The sequence below is a fragment of the Lepisma saccharinum genome, chromosome 5, assembly GCF_977018435.1.
Source record: "Lepisma saccharinum chromosome 5, izLepSacc3.1, whole genome shotgun sequence".
NCBI lineage: Eukaryota > Metazoa > Arthropoda > Insecta > Zygentoma > Lepismatidae > Lepisma > Lepisma saccharinum.
The window spans coordinates 53,626,146-53,653,537 of record NC_139233.1 but is presented as its reverse complement, the minus strand read 5'-3'; the positions used below and the strand labels follow the sequence as shown (position 1 = coordinate 53,653,537).

At 38.3% G+C, this 27,392-nt stretch overlaps 1 protein-coding gene across 2 annotated transcripts in view; it reads right to left on the bottom strand.

Annotated features, from left to right (window-relative positions):
* Nucleotides 1–27,392, bottom strand: part of LOC145987832 (solute carrier family 22 member 2-like) — an 81,968-nt gene that overhangs the window by 44,623 nt on the left and 9,953 nt on the right. For both annotated transcript variants that reach the window (XM_083122570.1, XM_083122569.1), the window contains exon 2: nucleotides 2,451–2,992. In XM_083122570.1, the coding sequence (XP_082978696.1) occupies nucleotides 2,451–2,855 (405 nt within the window). In that variant the 5' untranslated portion in view covers nucleotides 2,856–2,992. The remainder of the gene's footprint in view (nucleotides 1–2,450; nucleotides 2,993–27,392) is intronic.

Here is a 27,392-nt window from a genome sequence, read left to right as displayed (position 1 = left end):
TAATATCGAAAAAAAGAGCAGCCATTTTTGTGACAAATGGCTTTGAAGTCAGTCAACTCGGAGAAGGACAATTTGTTCTTCACAACTTGCATGCTTTGTGTATAATTAATCTATTGGCACCGCTGGCAGGAGGCCAAGTTCATTTTGTCGGTCGTGGCGAGTTCTGCTCCCGAGCAATAAAACTGGAAAGTTGAAGACTCAGGGTAACCTTCGCGTGCAAAGCCGTATTTCTGGCAAAACAGAAGTTGCACGAATCTGCAATTATGAACATTCGAAATTACTACATGTTCAAGTTTTTTTCTGTGTGAAATTGTCAATGTCAAATGGATGATACTAGTGTAATTTTCCAAGACAAGCGTTGCCACGCTTCATCTACAGATGTCTAAGAACGCTAAAATCCATAAAAATGTAATTATAATAAATTAAAGATTTATTTAATTTTTATTGTTTCGGTATTCTCTTAATTGTCCTAAATTCACCTTTCCTTCACCAATTCAAGAAAAGCTGTCCGCTCTTTAATATGCAAAAATAGTTCACCTGAAAGAGAGCGTGTATTTTTCTTTTTCTTACTCTCACGTCGCTTTTCTACCTCTTTACGTTAATCTTAACCCTGAGGATGAATGATGAATGATGAATGGATGAAGTTGAGGAACGAACAAAAAGAACCCAGAAACTTGGGTTGTGAGATCTTAAACAGAGAATCCAATGTGATACCAAACCAGGAATCGAACCCGGGATCGCTCGCACTAAAGTCGAGAGCGCTCTGCCGGAGTCCAGTTTTCTTCAAAGGTAAGTATGTATGAACAGTCGCTGGCAATAAAAATGGAACACCTAGATCCTGAAATACTAGCTTCCCTGCAATCGCCTAACTCTACGGCGATAATAGGATTTAAATAGCAAATTTTCAACACCGTAGAGTTAGGCAACGCACATTAACACATTGCAGCGAAGAGAATACTTCAGGATCTAGGTGTCCAATGTTTATTGCCGGTGACTGTACATATGTATGTAGGTATCTATGTATGTATGTATAAGGTGGGTCTGTTGAGGACAGGCGACGAAAAACCATCAGATGACGTCAGTCATGGCGGCTCTTGACTTCCTTAAGAACAATAGCATTATTTATAAGTTTAAGGTGTTTGCCATTATTTCTCACATGTGTGTTAATATATGGTGAGCCGGCCCCCGTGGTGGAGTGGTTAGCACATCGCGCTACGACGCCAGGGGTCCCGGGTTCGAATCCTGGCCTGGGCATGGATGTTTGTTTGTGTCCATTCATCAATTTCATCATATCACCACTCATCCCCATCTTCGCAAATTAGCCAAAAGTGGCTCAAAAGGCGAATTGAAATAAAGCAAATCACATCAAATCACAACATATGGTGAATTATCCTTGCAAAAATTATCAACTGGATGAAAATACACTTCAGAACAGTCGTTATTTGCAAACTTCTAAGGACCTCTAACCTAAGTCACACGAAAATTTCCAAACACAAAACGAATGGCTAAATGGGAGAAAAAGGCTATCGGGTGAAGGGTTCTGCAAGCATTGCCTAAAACTTGTTATTTCTTTGCCTTGTCTGGTGTCTCGAGGGACATATTGGAGCTCAAGCTCTGCCCTTCAATGCACCAAGTGATGAAAACGGGATGCTAGGAATACCAAATCTGATTCGTCGAATCTACTCACATAAACTGTAATGGCGAGGAGTAAATTTCATTTTACACGTGAAAAAAGCACGCGAGTAAATTTGGCAGGAGTGAGGCCTCTGACAAGGCATAAAATCAAGTTTCCAGATATGCCTTACAGACGGATCATTCCATTGTCACCAGAGCGACACACATACTACATTTTTGATATTAAAGTAACTATTCTACTGACAGTTAAGCAATATTTTTGTTACAGTTCCTATGCAATGAAGTATGAAATTTAACACTGTTGGTGAAATGTAACTCCCCTTAAAATATTTTCGAAGGTTTGTAGTTATAAGTGAAAAATTGTGTGTCACGGTTTGACATGTACGCAACACTGCCTCTTCACTTAATAAGAAATTTATTTAAATTTCTGTGAATTGTCGAATGATGAAAATTACATTATTTAAGAGAAAGAGAGACGGTAATTGATCTTTGAAAATTCTATTGGAGTCGATGGGTAAATGTAACAGTTAAAGGAGAAATTAATTTTTTTTTTTTTTGGTGTCACGAGTGGGACACAGTAGAAAACACAAGTAAATCAAAAAGTTAAAATAAACAAATAATATGTAAAATGCCTTCGAATTTAATTATGTAAAATTCTTGAAGTTTTATCCAAAAGACGATTTTAGATTGTTCACTCACGAGATAGAATCAAGTTACAGCATCGCATTTAATTTTAAAAATTGAGGTTCAGGGGCACTTTCACATGCAATGCCCCAGTAGTATCCATTCGATAACCTAACGATAGAGAGACTTACCTCGCTCGTCAATGTTGGAAACAACGAGGAGTAATTGTAGCTCCATTGATCACAATAAGTTACCGGGTACTTGTTGCCGTCTTGACCATTAGGTCTATGGGCTGCAGTCCAGTTAATATACGCGGCTGCGGCGTCCACATCAAAACGCTGACACTGGCTAAACTCACCACTGCTCTTCTGAGGCAAAGTAAACCTTTTTACGTCTTCAGAGTTCAAGTCGAGTTGGTCTTTCAGGGCTTCCATATTGGAGTTCCAGCACCAATGTGGGGGAGTCATGAAGATGGTGTTCTGAGTGTAGTATGTCAAGCTACATAGACCTGTAGTGTAGAACACTAATAGGAAACAGAGCAGCTTCTGGTAGAGTCCGAAACTTTTAGCTTCTTCTAAAACGGATTCGAAAGTCATCTTGTATACTTGCTCTTATCGTATCATTCGACACTAAGTTAAAAAATGTAGAATCTATGACGCACAAGATTTCTCCAGCCGTCTACCGGATCAACTTCGTGTGTTGATATATGTTACTTGATATCTTCATTGTTACTCTGAAATAAAAGAAACATTTTACTTATTCTACACTTTTATAACATTTGCTGTGTTTTCGAATACCATCTTTACCTGTTTTTAAGTGAAACTTATTAAAGAAATGAAACTTATTAAAGAAATATAGCCATGACTTGTGACTACTAAAAAGGGAAGCCCCCTTACAGTCATGCCTCGCCTTATGAAATATTTGGACACTCAGATATACAGAATTGACTCTAAGATAGCGTCTAACAGAGATTATACGTATATTAGATATAAACAATATTCCAGTATTTAATCGATGTTTGATAAGAAAATATCGGAGAGGATCCAGAACTTCTTCATTTAACATTTAGAGATTTCTTAAGTAATTTGATTAACTTAACAACACTTAAGAAAGTGAATGCCAACCTTGGTGGTCCTAGAGCTACTTTAAGCGCCTCCACGACAGCCAGTAGCAAAAGGTGTTAGAGAAAGTATTTACATCGTACTTTAACGCTCTAGACTAATGTAAAAGTCTAAATTTCTAGGTTAGGGATGTAACCTAAATTATCACAATAAGCAAAATATTTATCAAATAGTCCATATGTAGCTACGTACAGTCACCATCAATATAGTTGGCACATGTAAATCCTGAAATACTAGTTTCACCGCAATGCGTTGTGTGTGTGTGTGTTGCTTAACTCTACGGCGATGAGGAACTTTCCAATAACCGGTTCGGTCGTCGCCGTACGTTTATCTGTGGTTAGCTGGGACGTAGCTAGGTTTATCAGTTCGGGGAGGCCCAAAACTTAAGATTTTTTTCTATCAAACCATTAAAAACTAACAAACTATTAATATACCATATAGGCCTTCATAAGTATATGTACAGTCATGGAAAATAGTTCTTGGGCCACGAGACCTACGATATCGTAACATCTTAAAGCCTGTTGTCAATGCAACCCAAATAACAAAATTGTCGCTTGGGTTTGCCTGGCGGACCTGGATTCTCGGGAATGATTGAGTATTGACAGCAGCGTGAGTCATACTCCCAGGCCCAGCCATAACAAACAACAGCTGCGTGCCGTGAGACCACCAGAAAAAGTTTCAGGAATTGGTTTCTTAACAACAGCTATTCGTAAGAAAATGTTCTCTTTACTGATATTAGAGTCATTGTCAAGAAAGTTCACTGAAATGGTGGTTTTCGTCGAATCATCATCGCGCAACACATGCTGTCAACCCAGAAGTCCTTGAAAAAGATTGGAGTTAAAAACAACTTCTTGACAAATGATAAGACTAATCGATATTCATTAGTCCCAACTTAGAATTTTGTGTAAGACATGGATCATCATGTCCTATCATCCATTTCATAACTTCATTAATTATCCTCATCGCCTTTGTTGACGCCAAGTGCTATAAAAACAATATAAAATAAGCAAAATTAAGAAATTAATAAATGACATTTTCAGCGATTTCACGCAGCGACTCAGTTGCATGTAGACAAAGTTTCATTAATCGGGAACCAAGGGCCCCCTCGTTGTGCTTCATTGTCATTTTCCCTCCACTTTGCCTGCCGCGATTAACCTGATGTTGATTAATGCACAATCCACAAAGTGCACCAAAGCGGCGCATATTATGAATAGGTAAACTATGTGATATTATGCTAATTTACAATTTAGTAATAAAATGTGAATTGGGGGGTTTCAGTTAAGTGGCTGCACATCCATTACGTAATCGCGATATCATCAAATTGTACGAAGCGTGTCTACACCTACGTAAAGTGTCAGTCCCCGTCATAGGCGTGCGCAGACCCTCTGATTAGAGAGGGATAGCCTTGATTATATTTCAGGCCGGAAAAGAATAACGTAATTTCATCTCACTTGTTTAAATTTTATTGCATGGATGGGTGTGTTTATATATACACCCCTCCCCCCGCCCCACACACACATATAAATACATACATACATATATATATATACAACACACACACACACACACACACACACACATATATATATATATATATATACCAACAGTAAAAATCATATAAATTGTCTCTCAAATCTGCGCGTTCCTTTTCCTCCAAACAATTGTTCATGCACTTAAGAGAAAACCTTTTAGCAGCAGTACTTCACATCACCCCCACTCACGACCGGATCAAGAAAGTGTGGGGCGTTACCCCCACACCCCCTATACGCCTTCATGGCGTGGTGCTATGCACAGGGGAGCACTTTACTTTTTTTTTTTTACTTCTCTCCTCGGTAATATAAAATGCATTACAGAAAACAAATTGCGAGCAAAGCGACCAATAAATTTTCAGATCCAAATTTTTGCAAAATGAAAACAATGTCGATTTAATATGGGAAAACAATTCATGGAGCGCCATATTATTCTCTTTTGCAATTTTTTTCATTTACGTAGATCGTTTGGCGTCCAGGGTTAACTCCCGTCGACCCCTATCTACGGCTCTGAAATTGACTAGACTGCAAGAAAAGCAGACATTGAGAGCGAAGCGAACAAGAACATTTTACAAAAGGTATTTATATTTGTATAAAATTTGAAATCAAGGGGGCAATTGCAGTTCTGTCCCCCCCCCCCGCAGGTGCTCTTGGCAGTCAGGAAGAAATAATGCAAGAAAGACGTGAAAACAAAATCCATCTTGAGTATCCTTTTGTCCTGTTACTCTTCTGCTACTCTTGCTTTCTTTTACTTCCATGTTTGCCCCCTAAAATTGATTTCCGTTCAAGGTTGTGGGGGGCTGTGGTTTCGCCACTGCACCCCCTTCCCCCGTAGTTGCCTTTAGTGTTGCCCACGAGACGAGACTTTGGCCTGTCTCGTCTCGTGGAAATGCTGTGAAATGCTGTCTCGTCTCGGGACACATGATAAATCTCGTCTCGTCTCGAATTTTTAAAAGCCTGTCTCGTTTCGTCTCGTGGGCAACACTAGTTGCCTTGAACTTTCATCGGCTTGAAAATACTTATTTTTCTTTAAGAGTATAATATAGTTTAATAACGGCGATAGGATTCATCTATCCTAAATTTCTAGGTGAAAATATAATAATATAGGGGCATAGATGTCTGAAAGGGAGGCAAGGATTGCCACATCTTCCCCTTAGAAAACAAATGTCAACCAAAAAGTACGTTTTCACATGTACAGTCATAATAATTTACATTCATTATTGTAATGAGGATGCAGGAATGCGATAATGCAACACTATTATCGGGGTAATATGCCCCATGGAAAAATACCTTGCTTGTCTCTTCGTGGAAAAAATCTGCAGACGTCCATGATTAGGGGTGCATTTGCCCTCCCCCTGGCCCCATGGGCGCACGCCTATGATCCCCGTGATGGAATATGTAGCGCAAAGCCAGGGCTTTAAGATCAAATTTGTTTTGTTATTGTTTTTATTAGTAATTATCTCAGTTTTCTTCCTCTGAAATTAAATTATTCATGACGACGATTTATGATTACATTAAAGACATGAATGAACATACACAATGAATCCATTTTGGTCGGAACTCGAACTCGGAACCTTGTTCGGCAAGAAATAAAAATATCCATAAGGCATGAGTGTTTCATTGGAGATGTTCCTCTACTTCCGTCATTTTATCACTAATATATTTCTTTAATATACAATAATAAGTCACAACTACCTAAAAATAAATATTATTTTGCATTTCACATGCATGTTTTTTTACGGTTAGAGTGTGAACTGGCACCTGTTTATTTACATTGTTCATTATGTTTCGTGTGTAGTTAAAGATAGGAAATATGCTTGAGGAACGATTAGGGCTATAAGAATTCCGTCCGTGACGGAGTGGTTAGCACAGTGCGCTACGATGTCTGATGTCCTGGGTTCGAATCCCGTCGTGCGTATGGGTGCTCTTTGTGAGTGCCCGTTCATCAATTTAATCATATCACTCATCCTCGTCGTCGCGATTAGCAAGAGGTGAAAGAAAAACGACGCTAAATAAGAAAATAAAAAGACTTATAAGAATCAATCTTATTTCCGGACGTGTCCTACATTTTATGGTTGTGTCTGGCCTCCGGAAGGAATTTGAAAGAAATCTCAAATGTCTTATACGTATTTTGAGCATCACGTAACTTCAAATTAGATGGAGAAACAGAAAAACTTAGGGAAGTCTAAGATAACGTGGATCCTTGGAGAAGTATGCTTAAATCAAAGAGTGTGCATGGTTGCTACTGGATGTTCGGAAAAACAATTACAATCCCAGCTCAGAAATTACTTCACGATTTTCTAGATCCGAAAAAGTCCGGATATATGTATAAAAATGCTTACTTTGTGAAGTTTTATCGATATAAGTGTCGGTAATTTGTTCGAAGTAACAAGTAATTTTTCCCGTTATTGGAGAAATAAGGCACACAATTCTGTTTTTCCCCAGTGTATAGTAGTTTTTTTTACATATTAATAAACAAGAACTTCCAGACTTTGTTTACGAAATTGTGAATTTTTTCCTTCCCGAATTCATGGATTGTTTTCTCTTCCTGGCCCCACATCGACGAACAACGTTCTGTCTTACATACACAAGTTGAAATCACATACAGCCGTGCTATTAATTAGCAGTTGAGGAATTTTGAACTCAACCGTTCACTTCAACATTAATTTTTCAGCTGAAGATGTGTCATATTCTCGTTATATGATAAGATGTTCTAGTAACCTATTATAGTTACTGCAAATACGATCGTGTTCAACATTTTGAGACAATTTGTCCTACTTTCCGATGAAGAGTGTGATGAGAATTGTTTTTGCTCAATTTCTGATATAATTTATTCCAGCATTTCCTTCAACTTCTATTACCTTGTTATTACCTCCAATGATTACACAACTTTTCCTTCGTGCTCGACCTTTGGGTTCAGAAATGTTTACAACACCCCCATCTCCCGCGTGTAAATAGCAGGCAACAACACTCTGGGAGACCATAATGTATACAACTTGTTTACTACATATTTTACGAAAATATTAGAATGTTAGCTTGATATAACTGTGGATTGGAACGAACGAAATAAAATACCTGTTTTATACGCACACTGGAACGAGCGCAGGCCTGCTGTGAGTCACTCTGGCAGTGAAGGTCACTGATCGAAGCAGTTGGTGCTTGCTTACTACAAGCAGGCGCCTTATCTTTCCTCAAGGAAACACGGAAATCTTAGTTACTTTCCTTCGCTAGACTAATGGTGAACATTTACAGGAACGTAAGGAGTAGTATCGTATTCTATTGGAATTAGATTTCGTGGTGTTTAAAAGATATCATAACAATATGTAAATCTCTTTTGTGACCTACACTGAAATTATTTTAAAGTTTCATTGACATGTGAAAGCGGAAGCGGAAATTTAGAGATCCTTCTTCCTTACGATTTCTAAACAACCGAAGAGTGTGGTGAACGTGAAACTACTTATTGTTCGCATCAACGATATGCATTATACAAATGGTCCTTAATCAAAAACCCTATTACATCACAGGAAGTGATATTTAAAACAATTCTACCACGTATCCTACGTAACCAATATTCAGATTGATTCCAAGCTTCTGTTTGGGTTATTTTGTGTCGCATTTTCACCTCTTGCGATAATCGCGACGACGAAGATGATGGGTAATGATATGAATGCAATGCTACATCTAAGCCTCAACAGGTTTCAAAAATGGATCCTCTGGCTTTGTAGAGAGTTACGGTGATTTTGATTTTTATTTTCATTTGGTATTTTAAGTCCACTTTATGCACACAAAGGCTAATCGAGACTGCATCTACAGTTTAAAGTGGGATCCTAACCACTGTGTCTCCACCGGGTTTCGAACAGGGGACTCCTTGATTACAATGCGACTCCTCTACTACAGTGCCATCGGGAAGGATGAGAGAGAGAGAGAGTTACTGTGACTACGATAATGAAGAATTGAAAGTAGCAGAACGCCTAAGCTATTCTTTTGTCAATATTGGAATCGTTAATGAATGTTATGAATGTCAGTTAAAATTGAAAAAATAAACTACTTGTAAAAGAATTCCAGAGTGCTGTTACAAATCGTTAATTTTTCTCTTTCCACACATTACTTTGCTACTATGTAGATATTTGCATGCTAAGATGTAGAAAGTGCTGCATTTTCAGTGTTTGGAATTGCGATTTATTTCTGAGAATGGAGTGAGTAGTGGGAAAAGGATCACCTCACATGTTTGGATTATACCTCCCCGCCAAAAAAAGACACAAAATATATATCGGCTGTTGTTCTTATAAGGAAATATAACATGTATGAATTGTGTCAAGAAATATTGGAGCCTATTCACATCCCTACGGAACTTGGAAGAAAGCCCACGTAGAGATTGGGAAGTTTTGTTACGACAAAATTGGGATGTATAGTAAATTAGAATGCAAAGTAGTAGTGTCACAAATATGCCTTTGACCACTACCCTGATTTTTCGACCCCTCAGAAAATCGCACCAAAACCTCAAAATCTCACTTTCTCTCCACGTTCCGCGCCTCATTTATTGCGCTGACGATGTTTCACGGCGCAGAAAAGCCGGTACGAGTAAATTCACTTTCTCATCCTTGAAGTACGAGTGCACCTTATCGTAATTTTCCAAGTCCGGGACCAAAATGTTTATATATCGTGACCTTTGTAAACCTCTCGGGAACGATGTGCCACACACACGCGTGCCTCTCATTATTTTTTCCGTATTGTGACGCAAAACAAACAAATAATAATTGTTTTTTTTTTTAGGATCCCCTGGCCCCTATATAACCTCGCCAGGGGTGCGTGGTGCCCAACCAAAAAAAAGTAAAAGGTTCTCTAACGGCTGCGGTTATAGATTACCACACCTCTATAGAGTTTCACGTGTTTTTTGTTTTTTTCTCTCAAACTTCCATGAAACTCTACAGAGGATCTCCGTAATGCATGCAACGTGTACTAACGACTCTAGTGTTATTTTGATGTTGTAATTTTTTTTGGATATAGAGTTTTATTGTGAGAGATAGATAAAAAAATTATGTTTATTATAATATTTTCTTGATGAAGATGGAGAATATGTGTGTGTTACAAATAAAGTTGCATGCTTTTTTTCTAGTGTGTGTGTATGTGTATATGTTTTTGATGTTCGACAGCATCTGAAACGATAAAAAAAAAGAATTTTATTGTTAATTTTCTCGTGTAAAAACAACAAAAATTTTGTGCAAATTCTGATTGTCTCGTGCTATAGTGATGAAAAAAAAAAAGATATTGTAACTGATAACTGATGAAATTGACACTGTAACCGATCTGAACTAGTGAAATTCGTATTGTGCCATTGTAACTGATTGTGCTAGTACAAAAAATTTCTTATTGTGCAAGAAAAGATGTTAAAAATCTGTTAAAACTGCTCTGTGACCCTCTCGTTCTTCACGTCGTAGGCGAAGGACTTCTCTGCAATTAGGATGACACTGCATAGAGTGTCCTCGGGCAACGGACTGTTGAACTCGCAGACGATCTTGATGTTGGTTCGATCGTTGACCACCACCTGCTTTCTCTTCGTCGTGTTGATGACGGTCATGGGTCTGTGGGTTTTGAATTCGCTGGGCGTGTAATACATGTCCACGCTTCCCTCGGTCACGCGTTTGTAAGCCGAGAACGCTTCGTAAAGTTTGAGGTAATCGTTTTTGGTCATGTCGAGGTTGTAATTCTCGCGCGGGAACACTTCGTTCCTACCGTTCTTCAGATAAACGTTCTTGATCTTGCAGTCGTCGAATTTGCTGGAATCTTTTTCCTGATTGTTGTCCCTCCCGGTCTGAAAAAGTACAATGACGAAATCTGGCATGTCGAACTGTATGTTGTTGAACTGAGTCGTCACGTCGAATTCCATGTGACTTCCCGACGCTAACTTCTGCACGCACTGGTAACCGTGAAAGTGAATCGGCACCTGCGGACTTTTCAAGATCTCCGCTTTGTACTTGAGGGCGTAATTCGTTTCGTATTCCACCACCGGCATTCTCAACTCCATGCTCCGGATGACGCATTTCGCTGCTTCGGGTAAAGTGTTGGCTATCGGCGTGGTGCCGTCCGGACCCAAAGTAGCGTATCGCATCAGTGCGTCGTTGTCGTTGGCCGCTCTTCGAAAGGTGATCCTCAGTCCTCCCTTCCACATGATCTCCTTGTAGTCCGAGAAGAATCCCGGAAGCAGACGCATGGGAAAGAGCACCGTGTGACTTCTCGTCGATATTTTGGTCCCGGCTTCGAATCCCCCGGCCTGATCTCCACGATGGCCGTCGTAGTGGCACCTGCGAAATCCACCACGTCTCCTTTCTCGTTCGTCACCACCAACTCTATGTCGTCTATGCGGTTGCGACATACTGGAAAATAGATCGGCGAAGAGGGTGTGTAGATGATCGGTTCCATGAACTCGGAACTGGGTTTGAAAGTGGCTATGATTCCCGTCTGCTTGTGACTTCCTAATCCGTCCGAGGATTTCGTGATCATGCCTTCCGCCACGTTGCAGTGTACGTTCAAAGTTTCGATGGCCAAGAATTTAGGAATGTTGGTTGCTACGTGTTTGATGCCAGCTTCGAGTTTTGTGTCGTTCTCGAAACCTAAAAGTTCTCCCATGGTGCCAAGGTCCACGGTCTCCGTCGCGGACACGATTTCCACTCTGTGCGTGACCGAATTTTGAGAAAGGTACGTGCCTTTGGGTAACTGAGCTTGCAAAGTGGAAAGATTGTATTGACCTGGCGTGACGACGATGTGTTCGCTTCCGACGCTAATTTTGTTGTTGTGCTGCGTGACGTTAGGTATGAGGTACATGCTGTAGAATGCACGCAGAACTACGGATTTAGGATAGACGATGTCGTCGTGCAGCGTGAGTTTCAAGATCGAAGATTCGCTCGTGAGATGGAACACTCCCATCCTGCTGATGCTGTTTAAGGTTCCAAAATGCTTTCTGGAAATCCTCGATCGTAGGCTTATTTATTTTAGAGAGAAACGCGAGCACGGAGAGACAGAGATGACCGCAGTTCTCGTCTCCGAAATCTTGAATTCGTTCGTCGTTGTAGTATATAGAGGTTTTGTTCGTTTTCAGATAATGGACTAAATTTGTAGGTGGAACACCTCCGAAAGAATCGAAAACGAATGCTTTGTTATTGTCGTTTTTGTGGTAACATATCCAATGCGTGCCTGGATTTTCTTGACCGTCCAAGTTGACTACTCCACATTCTCTTCTTTTGACGGTTGAAGGTAACGAGTCGGACATGAAAACTCCTCTGAAGTGTTTGATTCGTAACGGTTGGATCAGAGATTCAATGTCTCGGTTGGTGAGTGCTGCTGTTTCTTTTTTTTAAACTTTTTCATCACGCCCTTGCCCCCTTTCTTCTCCATGGCCAGGTCGTGACGTTTCTGTTCTTCCAATTCCGCCTTGTTCTTCTTCGAGTCGATGACGGTTTTCGCGATGGCGGCGCTACCCCCGGCAAAACTTCCAACGGCCCCCAATGCTGCCAGGATGGCCGGAATGCTGAATATGAAACCTCCGATCTTTTGCTGTTTCCGCGAACGCTGCAAGCGTCTCAATTGAGGTGTGCTGAGAAGTAATTTCATTCCGTGTCCTTTCGACAAGCAAGAACGTTTCTTCTCGCGTTGTTTCTTGGTGAGTAACCCATCGAGGGCACCTAGATTTTTTAGATTGGAGTATGGTATCTGGTACACGACACCCTTGGGCTTCATGTTGATGCTCTATATAGTAGTGGTATTGATGATACTATAAACTCGAGAAAGGAAGAGCTCCTCTCCAGCAGATTTGCTACACTTAAAACTTGCTCAACATGGCCATATGAGCTTTTTGCTCAAGTGTGGAACCCCGTATAATCCAAGATTTTTGTCAAAATGCCCTCAAATATTTTCTGAGAAAGGAAGAGCTCCCCTCAAGCAGATTTGCTCTAGTGTAGCACCCTGCATAACCCAAGGATTTTTGTAAAAATTCCCGAGGGAATTTTTCAGAAAAGAAGAGCTCCCCTCAGATTGATTTGATGCACTTACAAAAGTTGCATCAGCCAGATTTTTGTCCATAAACTTGTCAATTTTTGGCCACACCAGAAATTAAGCAAAAACCCATACCTACATATACATATTTACTTCAGGTTTAAGTTCAATTGGATGCCAGGTTCAATTTTTTTCAAATTATCTTGTAAACAATGGGGGCTCGGGGTTTGAGTCCTGATAAAATATGAAACCCCCCTCTGATTGCAATATTAATATTATTGCATTGCAATATTGGGAATCACCCAAGCCTAGTTAATGCTGTTGTTTGGGTAAAATATCAGCTCAGCCATTAACTACTGCTATATTTTTATGCAGGCAAAAATTGCCCGATCAATACAATGGGAAAGGAGCGAACAACCATGATTTATTGTTTCCATGTTCTTTCCAATCTTTTGATCAGTCCCATGTTTCGGCCAGCAATAAATTATTGCATGCCCGGGGAATTAATGCCAACAGATATAATCTATATTGTGTCTTTTCAGAGTTATTCATCATCATTAGTAAATGCCTGAGTGATTATATCTGTTGATATTACCTGTACTGTGTCTTTTCCAAGGGAAATTACATGTCATTTGTCATGGAACTCAAAGAGAAATTCTTATCTACACTGCGCCCTCTTTTCAGGGACCATCCATCATATTGAGGAAATTCCTAGTATTGGCTTCTCGGATATTGTTTGGCCTTGTCGCAACAGAATAATTGCAATATTTCTTTATTTAGGCTTTTTGGCAGATGTGCTGTTAAATTTGGCTAGGTAATATATATAAAAGCTTTTCTGCCACGAGCAGAGGTGCTATAAAATGGGTAGGTAATATATTTTCTGACGGTAGAGTGTTGTTTTATAAACAAAGGGCCTCTGTGTTTGAATCGGGCCTCTAGAATTGCTCTGTGACCCTCTCATTTCTTACATCATAAACATATGATTTTTCACCTATGAGAATAACACTACATATGGTGTCATCAGGTAATGCCTCATGGAATTCACAGATAATTTTAATGTTTGTTCTGTCATTCACCACAACTTGTTTCCTTTTTGAAGTGTTGATTACAAACATGGGTCTCTGTGCTTTGAATTCATCTGGTGTGTAATACATGTCAGTATTGCCAGTAGTGACCCTTTTGAAAGCCGAAAATGCCTCATATAATTTGAGGAAATCATTCTTGGACATGTCTAAATTGTAATTTTCTCTAGGGAATACCTCATTTCTGCCATTTTTAAGATATATGTTCTTGATGTTGCAGTTATCAAATCTACTTGAATTTTTTTCCTGATTATTGTGTCTCCCAGTCTGAAACAGTACCACCACAAAATCAGGCATGTCATATTGTATGCTGGAGAATGAATTTGTGGCATCAAACTCATAATAAGTACCAGCGGCAGGCTTCTGTACACATTGATATGTATAAAATTGCAGAGGAACCTGTGGATTTTTTATTATATCTGCTTTGTATTTAAGAGCATAACTGGCCTCATATTCAACAACCGGGATTCTTAACTCCATAGTCTGAATAATGCATTTGCCTGCATCTGGTAGGGTATTGGGCAGAGCTTCTCCTGTAGGGTTTATTGCACTGTACCTCATCAAAGCATTATTATCATTGGCAGCTCTTCTAAATGTAATTCTTAAACCACCCTTCCACATAATATCTTTGTAATCTGAGAAGAATCCTGGCAACAGGCGCATAGGGAACAGCACTGTGTGGCTCTTAGATAATATCTTATCACCAGCCTCAAATCCGCCTATTTTGTAGTAAGAAGCCTCGGTTTTGGATAATTTTAATGTGGCCAAAGCTGTGGAGGTAATGCCGGGATAATCTATTCTGTTTATAACAACACCATGCTTTCTGATCTCAATTTCGGAGAACAGATGCGGCACAAAATTGTCCACCAATCTTATATTTGAATTTGCCGGATAATCTGTTCCATCGAGCTTTACAACATCAAATTTGATGTATAGATCTGCTCTGTGGGGGTGTATAAAGCCATCCCCAACATCAAGATCAACCTCAATCTCTGTGTTGGGTTGATTTAAATTTGCAAATGTCCTCCTGTTTGGGGGGAATGATTGTAGCTCATAACTCTCAATATTTTCCATTGTATGTATTTTTATTTAAATATTAATTTCTATGATTGCAGTTGTTGTGGCTCCAGCAAAATCAACTAATTCTTCTTTTTCATTAGTGACCATCAACTCAATGTAATCTATTCTATTATGGCACACAGGAAAATATAATGTTGGGGATGGATTGTAGATGATTGGCTCCATAAATTCAGAATTAGGTTTGAATGTTGCAATGATGCCGGTTTGTTTGTGAGTGCCTATGCCATTTGATTTGGTGATCATACCCTCAGCCACATTACAGTGAATATTCAGAGTCTCTATGGCTAAGAATTTAGGTATATTCATAGCAGTGTGTTTGATGGCTGGTTCAAGTTTTGTGTTGTTCTCAAAGCCTAACAGCTCTCCTATAGTACCCAGATCCACTGTTTCTGTAGCAGATACAATCTCTACTCTGTGAGTGACAGAATTTTGACTTAACACTATACCTCTGGGTAATTGAGCATTTAGAGTGGACAGATTATACTGCCCTGGAGTGATGACAATTTTTTGATCCCCTACTGCAATTGTATTGTTGTGGTGTGTAACATCAAGTACATGCCATAAAATGCTCTGAGAGCTATTGTTTTGGGATACACTATGTCATCATGCAATTTGAGTTTCAATATTGAATTTTGGCTGGTGAGATGGAATACCCCCATGATGTTTCAGATACCACAAGGCCTTTTGAAAATTTTCAATTGATGGTTTATTTATTTGAGACATATATCGAAGAACAGATAAACACAAATGTCCGCAATTAACATCTTTGAAATTTTGAACACGGGCATTATTGTAATAAAGATTAGGTGATTTTAGATATTTTATTAAATTTTCAGGTGGAACACCTCCAAATGAATCAAACACAAATGCCTTATCTTTTAAATATTTAAGATAACAAATCCAGTGAGTGCCCTGATTTTTGTACTCATCCAAATTAACAATGCCACACTCTTTGTTGAGTGGTTGTTCTGGCAAAGAATCAGACATGTACACACCCCTAAAATTTTTGATGCCCAGTGGCTTGATTAAAGCTTCAATATCTTGGTTTGTAAGCGGCTCTTGTTTTTTTTAAACTTATTCATGGCTCTCTTAACACCTTTGCCTTTTTTCTCCATGGCCAGGTTATGGCGCCTCTGCTCATCTAATTCTGCCCTATTTTTCTTGGCATCTATTACTGTTTTTGCTATGGCAGCTGATCCCCCAGCCAAGCTCCCAACAGCCCCAAGTGCTGCTAAGATGGCAGGGATAGTAAATATGAAACCCCCTGTATGCAATTTTTTTCTTGATTGCTGTAATTTTTTTAATTGGGGGGTACTAAGCAACAATTTCATACCATGTCCCTTTGCAAGACAAGAGCTTTTTTTCTTGCGCTGCTTTTTGGTCAAAAGGCTATCAATAGTTTTAAGAGATTTGAGACCTGCATAAGGTATTTGATACATAACACCCTTGGCCTTCATTGTAGGTTTATTATATACATATTCACAACCCCCACCCCAGTTTTTGTTTGGTGCTCATAGCTATGGTGGTTCCCAATGCTGCTATTTTTTCACTCAAAGAAGCATCTTTGCTTACAAATCTACCAAATGCAGCCTCTTCTAATTTCTTGTCTGCAACATGTCTCTTGTCAAGATCAGAATGTGTGTTGTATGCTATGTCATGGTCTCTACAAGCAGCATCTAGGGGATTTACACCAGGATCCCCTCTGTTTAATCTATGGTCCAATTTTGTACCGGGACCACAATACTGATAGCCTGGAATGTGTACCTCAAATGGCAGCTTGTTTATAATGTCATTAACCAACCCCCGACCCTCAGAAATATTCCAAAATTTAGGTGGTAGAGTATTAATAATTTTTATAAGATATCCAATCCCCTTAGTGTCATTCACTATAAAATTAGACAATTTGGTGCTTATCATGTCCATAATTCCAACCTTTTCATTGTAAAAATTGTGGTTCCCAGCATTTTCCTCCCCAGCTATTACCAGCAACCTATCTACAAGTTTCCTGACATCATCAACCCACACAAATTCTTTGGGCAGGGTGTTGTATTGTTTGATTCCACTACCTGTCTTCATTTGTGACCATATGGGCTTGATTAAATTATTGTATTTTGCCCCACTGCTAGACTTGACCCTTTTTTGTGTGGGATCATTGTTCTGGTATAGAGCATCTGATTTTATTAATATTTCTTTATAATGTTCATAATCTTGATCTGTATAGCTGCCAGGCCTTTTCCTAGTCATCAGTTCCCACAACCCAGGTGTTCCGGGGTACTTAACAAAACCACCTTTTTCTCCGAGACGAGATTCTGAATAAACAATCAGATCATCTCCCATAAATGTTACTCTGAAATTGCCAATTCTATGTATGATGCTACCATCAAGCTCTGTGTCAGCATATAAGCCAAACACCTCATCTTTATTGTCTTTAGGTGTGGTTAAATATTTTTGAGCAAGAAGACCCAATTCAATAGGATCCTGAGTAGCTTCAATTCTTCTAGGAGCAACAGGACTAGGTGTATGAATACTGGAAAGTGGGGTGATTGGATAATCTAATATGTTCCTTGCAGCTACAGGCACAAGCTCTGTGATCAAATTTTGATTTTGCTCTGTAACAGTTTTGATATTTTTACCTAATTCACTAATAGCATCAATTACAGGTTGTTCTGCTTGTTTGTGTTTTTCATAAATTCCTCGGTTCTCTGATTTCCATCCCTTAAATCTTTTTACAAGATAATCTCTTAATTTAAGATCATCAATGATTGGCCTTTTCACGGTTGTTTATATACGTCTCTACGTCTAGAAAATTGTTGATTTTATTTCTGTATTTGCCACTATTGGGTGTTCTTGTCATATCAATTGTGACAAACCCATAACTGTCCTGGTTCCAGCACCTACTGCAAAACTTGGAAAAATCATTGTAGCTCAAGTCCCCACCTACATATTCATCGTGTATGTGTTTGAGGTTGGTATGATCTTGATGAAACACACGTATAAATTTGCTGTTGTCTCGGATCAGCTGCTTCGGTATTTTAGAAAAAGTCTGTGCCAGGTAGAAACAATCAATGTTTTGTGTCGGCCCTGTGTAAAGAAATTTCTAACCTTGTTTTGATTATCCAGTATAATGTCATCAAACACAACAACAGAATTATCGAGACAATCATGGAGTGGCTTAACATCTGATTGAAAAGTGGCTATATCCAATCCATCATATAGCTTCATGAGCTGCTGATATTTTAATTGTTCCAAGCTCTTAGAGAAGACATACAAGTGCCTGTTTTTCCAGTCTAACCAGTTGGGTGCCAATAAAAAATTATCAATCATTAGTGTAGTTTTACCACAAGCAGATGGCCCAACAATAAGACACCTAATATTTTCAGGCAGCAAGTTGCCATTTCTCTTATTCTGTTGTTCAGGTTCTGGCAGCCTTTTTATAACATCCCAGGTGCTCATATTATCACTTTGTCTGCATCGATCCAGCTGTTTTCCGGATGACCCAGCCATTTGACAAGTAACTTGTTGCCTTTTCTGCGGATGATTTTTTCTATGAGATATGTGTCAGGCTGTTTAGTTTTGCTGAGCTCTTGTTCATAGAACCTGCCTTTGAGAATTTCTCCTCGGTGATCTTTTATTATATATGTGTTAAGGGTCCCGGGTTTAACTTGAACCACTGTAAATAATTCAGTGCTCCAGTTTCTTGTAAAGCCTCTTTTGAATAAGTGCTCATATTTGCTGATTCTTACTTGATCACCCACCTTGTATTTGGCCTTTCTTGCTGTTGGCTGGTATCTAGGATAATAAACAGTCCTGATCAATTTTTGCTCATCAGATGAAGTTACTTCAGAGGGTTTCATGTTGATTGTGGAATGGACCGAGTTGTTATATTTATGTAGAAGTTCTGGAAGAATATTAATCCATTTATAATTACCTTGAAGTGTAAATTGTTTATACATAAGATTTTTTAAGGTTCTGTTGAATCTCTCTACAATTGAGGCCTTGAGGTCACTGTAACTCGAGTAATGTTTTATTGCCTGGCTTTTAATAAATTGTTGGAACACAGAATTTTGCCATTATCTGTTTGCAAATAGCGCGGTGATCTTCCACTCTGATTGATGATTGTCCTGATGGCTTCTGTAACACATTTTCCAGTCTTGGATTTGAGTGGCACAGCCCAGGCAAATTTTGAAAATGTGTCTATCACAGTGAGTAGATACTTGTAGCCCTTGTTGATTTTGTCTAAGTTTTTCAACTGTCCACTTGACAACTCAATCAAGTCGCTTTGCCATAAATCATCTATGCCTTTTGTGACTACTGGGAGTCTCTTAAAATTATGCCTGGCTTGTCTGTGTAATTCATCAACAACTAGACATAATATGTAAACAAGAATATTGCAACTATAGGGTGTTCAGCAGCTGAGACTGCAGGATTTTCTAAATATAATTTATCCCCTATTTGTATTTTAAATTCCAGAGATCCATCATCTTCAGCATAGGCTGTTTCTAATGTATTGGGATCTGTAAAATCCTCTAACTCTACACTGGTGATTTTCGGTTTGTTGTCAGCGTTTGTTATTGATAAGGTGGGGTAGTGGTGTGCCTGTGGCTGATGCCAATATTTGATCTTGATTGGTCTCAGTGTGCCCCCAACAAAAAATTGGTAATAAAATTGTGCAGGGGACAGCATATATATTTTGCCACCTGGTGTAAATGGTGAATCATATTCTTTGTTGGGGATGCTGTACAATTCAAGAATTACTGTATGTTTTGGATTCTCGATTATGCCTGTTATTTCCTTTTCTGCTGTGAGCAATCTGCTTGTTACAGATTCAAGGTGCTCATTGATGGTCCTAACAACATCATCATGGCCTGGCTTGATTTTTATGTCCACAATAAGTTTCTTGTATTGTTGCACAATCTCTTGAAGCTGGGTGGCAAAAACAGACAGAGCATTTGCTTGATTGGATTCCATGGTTCCTAGCTGTTGCTTGATATTAGCTACAATTTGTTGCAAATTTTCAATAACTGCCAATTTTGAATTTTGAGCAGTAAGATCATGTACCTGTCTTCTGATATCCTCAAACAGGGCATGCAGTTCATTAATATGTTGATTGGTTGGTAGAGTGGCCACTGTCTGAGTGAGTTGTTTGATCTCTGTCTGGATATTCTTGATATCTTCTGATTTCAATATCCTATTCACTGCCCTCTTAATATTTTTAAGTTCCTGTGATGTGGGAAGATTTGAAACAGTATTCTGCAAAGATTCAAGTGCCAATTTCACATTGTTTAATTCAGATGCATCAGCCACATTTTGCATAGCATTTTGGAGCAGGGCTATATCTGCCTGAGAGGGTGTTGATTGTTGTAAAATTTCAAGCTTTGTTTGGATATCATCGATCAAGTGATGAAAATGAGATAGTTCAGATTCAGTGTTGAGGTTTTCAAGCTTTGTGATTTGGTGCTGGACACTAACAAGAGTATCTACAATACCAGGCAGGCGAGATTCTTGTACATTTGTCAAATCACTTTGCACTGCTGCTATTGTACCTTCAAGATGGGTTATGGTACTTTGAATTTTTCCAAAATCTTCATATGTTTCAAGTTGTAGCTTAATATTTGCTACACTCCGAGTTATTGCATTCAAAGCATCAGAAGATGGCAAATTGTTCATAAAATTTTCAAGTGTCTCAATTTTTTCTTTAACCTCGGCTATGGCATTGTGCAGAGGATCCAGATTAGGTATTTGGAGTGATTGAATCTGTTCCTTTAGAGTGGAAATCACTAGATCAAAATCTTCTTGTGATTTTATGCTTTTGACAATTGTTTGGAGCTGTGTCTGGACATTATTTATCTGCTCTTCCAATTGCTGTTTCAATTGCTCAGAATTGGTGGCCTGAGTCTTAAATTTGGCTTGAAGAGCTGCTACAGCCTCTTCTAAACTTTGAAAATTATCTAATGTTGCCAGATCAGTATATTTCTGAAGCAACAATTTGAGTTCTGAGTCAATTTTAAGAAGAGGGTCCATGCATTGTGATTGTAAATTTGTAATTTCTAATTGAAGACTAGCATTGAGTGTGGTTTGTAAAGCTTGTAAATCACTTCTTAATTTCTTGACTCTGACATCAAGCATAAGAATCTCATCACTGTGATCTTCATGTCTTGTATGGCCAAATATATCATTAGGCATTTTTGTTTTAGTGGTTATTTATTATAGAGTATCTGATTCTTATGTCTATAAAAAAGGGTATAAGCTTGTCATAAGATCCAGGGACCTCAATATATAAGCAGTCACCAGCAGAAACAGTATATACAGTGCCAGAAATCATGTTTGAGTGCTTAATTCTGTAAATATTTCTCCCTACTGAAATCTTGACATCACCCTCAGGGGTTGTAATAAATTGCAATTGACCACCTACAGGTAATTGGTAATGATTTAAATTATTGTTAAATATGTACAATGTTTTACCTGTTTCATCATCAACATCTGTAAGTATGCTGTTCAGATGAATAATTAACAAGCCACTCAGTTTAGATATTATATCAGAAGAGGCTTGTGGTGTCGGCAGCTCCATAATAGCCTGTTTTTTGAACCCAAATAAGTTCATAGGCATGTTTATTTATTTCAAATCATGCTCTGTAATTGGGCATTGATTCCCATTTTTCAAATCACAATGCCCCCATGGTAGAGTATGTATGCCACATGATAAAATGCATCTCTTATCATCATGTGGGTCCAGAGCCACTTTTCTTACAATATTGCTAGTCAAGAAGTGATCCTCACTCTGAATTCTATTTTCTGATGTTTTGATTAAATTCTGGGATTTGAGGCAATTTTTATAATCTTCAAATACAAGATCTTTGTCAACAGTCACTCTGCCAATGCCCTTGGCCTTTTTGACAACAGCACTACATGTTTTAAAACTGTACACCTTGGCACTTAACCCAGCAAATTCCACAATAACATCACCAAGTGTCTCATCTTTTAACTTGCCAGGCACCTTTTTGTTGTGGTGGTGTTGAATCTTTGTATGTTCACTGGTATCAAAGTATTGAAACAATTCAGGCTGTGACATATCTTGATAAACATCTTCTGTTTGAATATTAAGAATAAAACTATCCGTGTCCATGTACATCAATTTTACACGATCACCATAAAAAAGGTTTCAACTTATCATAATACAATGTTAACATATGTAATTTGGACGATTCCAATATTGCAGCCCCTTCATAAATAGGTTTATCAAACTTAATTTTTGTTTTTTTCATGTTGAAAAGAGCCATGTGCTCATCATAAATTTTTCTGTAATTGAAATTAGGCTTTGCAACCAATTTTTTGCTCAGGCTGGGGTCAGTAATTATTTTAACATCGGTATGTTTTCTGACATTTTCAATTGTTTTGCCATACACTGAATTCACCATCAATTTAAACAAGCTCTTATCAAATTGGCTCTTTGCAGATGTTCGAAGCTCTGTATTTGTATCAATGTATGGTTTCAACCATCTTGAGTGCCTGAACCTCAAGAATTTGCCAACTTTGGTCACTTGAACACCATGTTTCATCAGGAACTGGAGGTTTTTGTAATATATGACATAATCCTGTTTCGGCTCCAGAGTCATCATGAGCTTCTTCTGTTTAGAGCCAGGTGAGCACTGAACCTCGGGAATTGGGGGCAGATCAGAAAATTTATTGTGCAAATCATCAGGAATTGTCAGATCAACCTCTAAGAACAGGCCATAGTCACTGTCATCAAAGTCCTGAAGATCTTCAATATTGAAATCTTCAACCCACTCAAGCCCTGCATATGGCAGTTTTTGCATCATGGCATGACCATAGAGGCTGTTTGCATCTACATACACTATATAATTTGATGGCCGTGCTGGATCATAATCAGGCATATATTTGTTATTTGCTCTGGCATATCTCTGAGAACATTGCACCATTCCTCCTCTTATACATTTCTCCATAAACAGATACATATCTTGATCGTGGATCAGATCCAATTGCATTTTAGTGTTCAAAAACGTTGCGGCCCATGCTAGGCCCGGGGCACTGAAAAAATATATTGGATCCAGTTTATAATTTTGCATAGAAGATTTTCTGAATGCCTGCAGTGTATCAGCTAAGAGGGTGACATCACGTTTCAAATAAGCCATGTGATAATCACCAAATGTCTTGCATTTTAAATTGTTCCACATCAATTGGGCATGGTGATAATCTTCATCAGTGATTCCAGATCCTCTGATTTTGCTGTAAAACTCTTCTTGCGGTGGTAGGGAACACTCATCAAATTTAGAAAAATCTGTAACATAGTCATATGGATATACACCCTTCCGCCTAATTAATTTCAGGTCCTGATTTGGAAACAAGGCACGTGTGATTTTGAATTGATCATCAGGTAATTGATTTGCCAGTGTAGCCAGGCTAGCAGATAAAAATCTGTAAGAATCAAGAAATCTTATGTGAATAGGAACACCATTAACTTTAATTATTTTGCTAATGGCAATATATTTCTCATCATTTTCAGCTAAAATATTTAAATTCTGCTTGTCAAACCCCCCGTACCTGATCAAATGATGGAAATCATAATTGGATGCTCCATGGAAAAATACGGGGATACATCTTGATCTCTTGATCTGAATATTGCAGCTATTACACAGGGCCTGTTTATATCGACCATCTGTATGAGAATGGTGATGTACCTTGATATTTGCATCTGAAAATTCACAATCACATACCGGGCATTTTTCTGCATTGTTGAAATCTTCAATCTGTTCCTCTGTTAAAGGCAGCATAGGCTTTGATTTTAATAAGATGTTGGATGCTATGTCACGGCTCTCATTTTCTATTCTATGTTCAAATATTTTGATGGCATTTGGTCCCATGTATAAGCGTGGCTCACTAGCTACACCATCCCGTATAACTGTATAACAAAAGCTGGAAGGTTCATGTAGCTGGTATGGTGTAGTTGAAGATTCTTCAGGATCTGGATTGCAGAATGCATGAGGTTTGAGATTCGATTCAAAATCACAAACAATATATGCTGGGTGTACCAACAAGGCTTGAAACTTTTTGAATTTGCAATTTTCATTTGGATTGGGCATCACCATATGAACAGGTTTATGGTTTTTACAGTATTTCAGATGCTCAATTAACTTGTTTTTGGCAATTTCTGCATTCTCTTCCCGAACCCCTTTCACCATTTTTTGACCATCAAATACAGTTAAACATCTTCTGCACAACTTAAATATTCTATGAGTTTTGTCTAGTTGTGTTCTGACTAAAGCTTCAAGACTGTGTATCAGAGTGTAATGATATGAGCCATCCCCTTCAATTAAGAGCAGATCAATCGGAATAGCAGAATCATCATCAATTGTACTGATTCTGAGAGGATCTATCAAGCAATTGCCACGGCCAGTAGAACAAGTAAATACATTAATAGATAATTGTTTACCATTAATATCCCTGGCCCTTTTTTCAAATTTATCAATATTCTGAACAGACATTGGATATTCCAAACCCTCCATTGCATCATCAAAATCATGTTCATGTTGTTTGTAATAAGTTATTCTCTCAGGATTCCTTGAAACTGGATACAAAGCAGCTAATATACACCACAAAAAGCATTTCTGGTCGGTATTTTCTATATTGACCACGGCTCTTTTGTTTTTAATATTGGCAGGTAATGGCAAATATGTAGATCCTTGTAATGGGCTGAATTCAGAAATATTAACATATAACTTGTGTGATGAGCCGCATAGGCTCCATCCGGACTCTTTTGCCGCAAATTCAGAGTGTTTGATATTCAGTTGATCCATCAAACTGCTTATTATTTTGTCCGAATTTGCATTTGAATAAACCGGTACAGTTTCTGTTATGTGGGGCTGTGTAAATTTTGTGCCATTTGGTTTCTTATATTGTGTAAACAATTTGAGGGATAGCTTATAAGACCCATGTTGTGCATTAAGAATTGCCTGCAGATCAGAATTTACACTGTTCAAAAAATTCTCAATGCCACATCTTGGCTCTGATACAAACCGATAATCTCTTAATTGGCTGTTAAAACTGCTATGGATGGGTGCATGGCGTGGCTGCTTTGCTGGTGAAGCATTAACAGGTATTTCATGTTTCCTTTTCAGACCAGATGTAGATGGTTGTACTGATGACTGTGCAGAGCAAGTACCTTCATGTTTATATGTGAAATATTCCATGTTGTATTTTCTATTGCATTAGGGGCAAATTTTTGTGGGAGTTCTGCATTTGTCTGGGTTACAAATCTTTTGGTGTCTGGCCCAATTAGAGCTAAATATATTTTTATTGCACTGATTACAATATTTTTGATTCGGCATTTTTTGTTGTTGTTTATTATATACAATTTCCTGGGATTCGATTCAAAATTTTATACTGAATCAGTTGGGTTCAGCTGTGTGCTTTGTGTGTGTGTGTGTGTGTATATGTGTGTAAGTGTGTATGTGTGTTAATATTTTTGGCTTTGGTATTTATATTGGGTTTTAAATCTAATCTCTATAGAACAAATATAAGCTTGACTCTAAATATGAGTGGATTACAACAAATATCAGATTTTATATTGTTTAAACCAGTAAGTATGAGAAACACTGTATCAACACATCTGCTCCCCTCAGCCACTCTCACAATACTGGCTGATGCAATACTCGGGAATTTCTGTAAGTACTGGCGCTGAGGAGAACATGCAAAGCAAAAATCAATACTACCGTCTCGGGAATTGTACACACTGACACAGAGGAGAAACATGCATGGAGCAATTCTAGATATTGCATCCAATTAAACTTAAACCAGTGTGTGTATGTATGGGTTTTTGCTTAATTTCTGGTGTGGCCAAAAATTGACAAGTTTATGGACAAAAATCTGGCTGATGCAACTTTTGTAAGTGCATCAAATCAATCTGAGGGGAGCTCTTCTTTTCTGAAAAATTCCCTCGGGAATTTTTACAAAAATCCTTGGGTTAGGCAGGGTGCTACACTAGAGCAAATCTGCTTGAGGGGAGCTCTTCCTTTCTCAGAAAATATTTGAGGGCATTTTGACAAAAATCTTGGATTATACGGGGTTCCACACTTGAGCAAAAAGCTCATATGGCCATGTTGAGCAAGTTTTAAGTGTAGCAAATTTGCTGGAGAGGAGCTCTTCCTTTCTCGAGTTTATAGTATCATCAATACCACTACTCTATATATATATTTTTTTCACGGTATGTTATTTATATATATAAATGTTCTGAGATTTTTTTTTGTTTCGTGTAATTTCTTTTTTTTCACGGTATGTTATTTATATATAAATGTTCCGAGATTTTTTTTTGTTTCGCGTAATTTTTTTTCAAGGTATGTTATTTATATATATAAATGTTCTGAGATTATTTTTTTTTGTTTCGTGTAATTTTTTTTCAAGGATATACTCCGCGCAGTCGTTACACAAATTCTATTACATGCTTTGTTTTCTTACCGAGAAGTTCTTTTGTTCCCTTGTACACGATTCGAGTTTTGTTCTCGATTAAGATAGCTAGCTTCTCGTCGGATAACATGTTAGCGTATCGATCTGGTAAAAATAGACTGTATTGTCCGTCGAGCAACAGACGCACCTTGGGACCATACTGAGTAGAAACAATTGAACCGGAAGTTATCGTGTAAGGTTTGCCGACTTCCAATTCCTGAATTTTTACATACTCGACTGACAAATTTAGCATTTGTTTTAATGCTTGGAGATCAGTCATTTTTTTTTCAGTCGTCATATCGAAGGAGAGAAATTTTCAGAGTGTTAGAGAGAAATTTAATTGTTTTTTTCACGATGTGTGTTATTTATATATACCGAAGATTTTTTTTTTTCACGATGTGTGTTATTTATATATACTTTTTTTGACACGTATATATTATTATTTTTTTTTAACAGAGGAAGAAAGTCCGTGCTTCGGAAAACGCGATGATGTGCGTAATGATATCTTCCGTCTCCTGCTTAGACTTGCACCAATCTACTGTGTACCGTCTTCTTCCCTGCCTTGCCTCGTGCAATTCATCCATTCTCTTGTTTAATTTTTCCCCTGCAGCCGAAAAAAGTATGTCGAGATCACCGCACCTCAGGCCGCTGATCTCCCGAAGACGGTCCTTAACAGCCATTTCACACGAAATTCGAAATGCTGGCGTCGTTCTTGCTATTATCAAAAGTTTTCCTATATCTCCGTTTACTACCTTTTTGAATATTTTAGATAGTAGCTCGGGTGGCAAATTGGTTATATGAGCCATGTTGTTTTTTTTACTGTATGTTATTTATACACCCCACCCAAATTTTTGTTTTGTGTTCATGGCGATGGT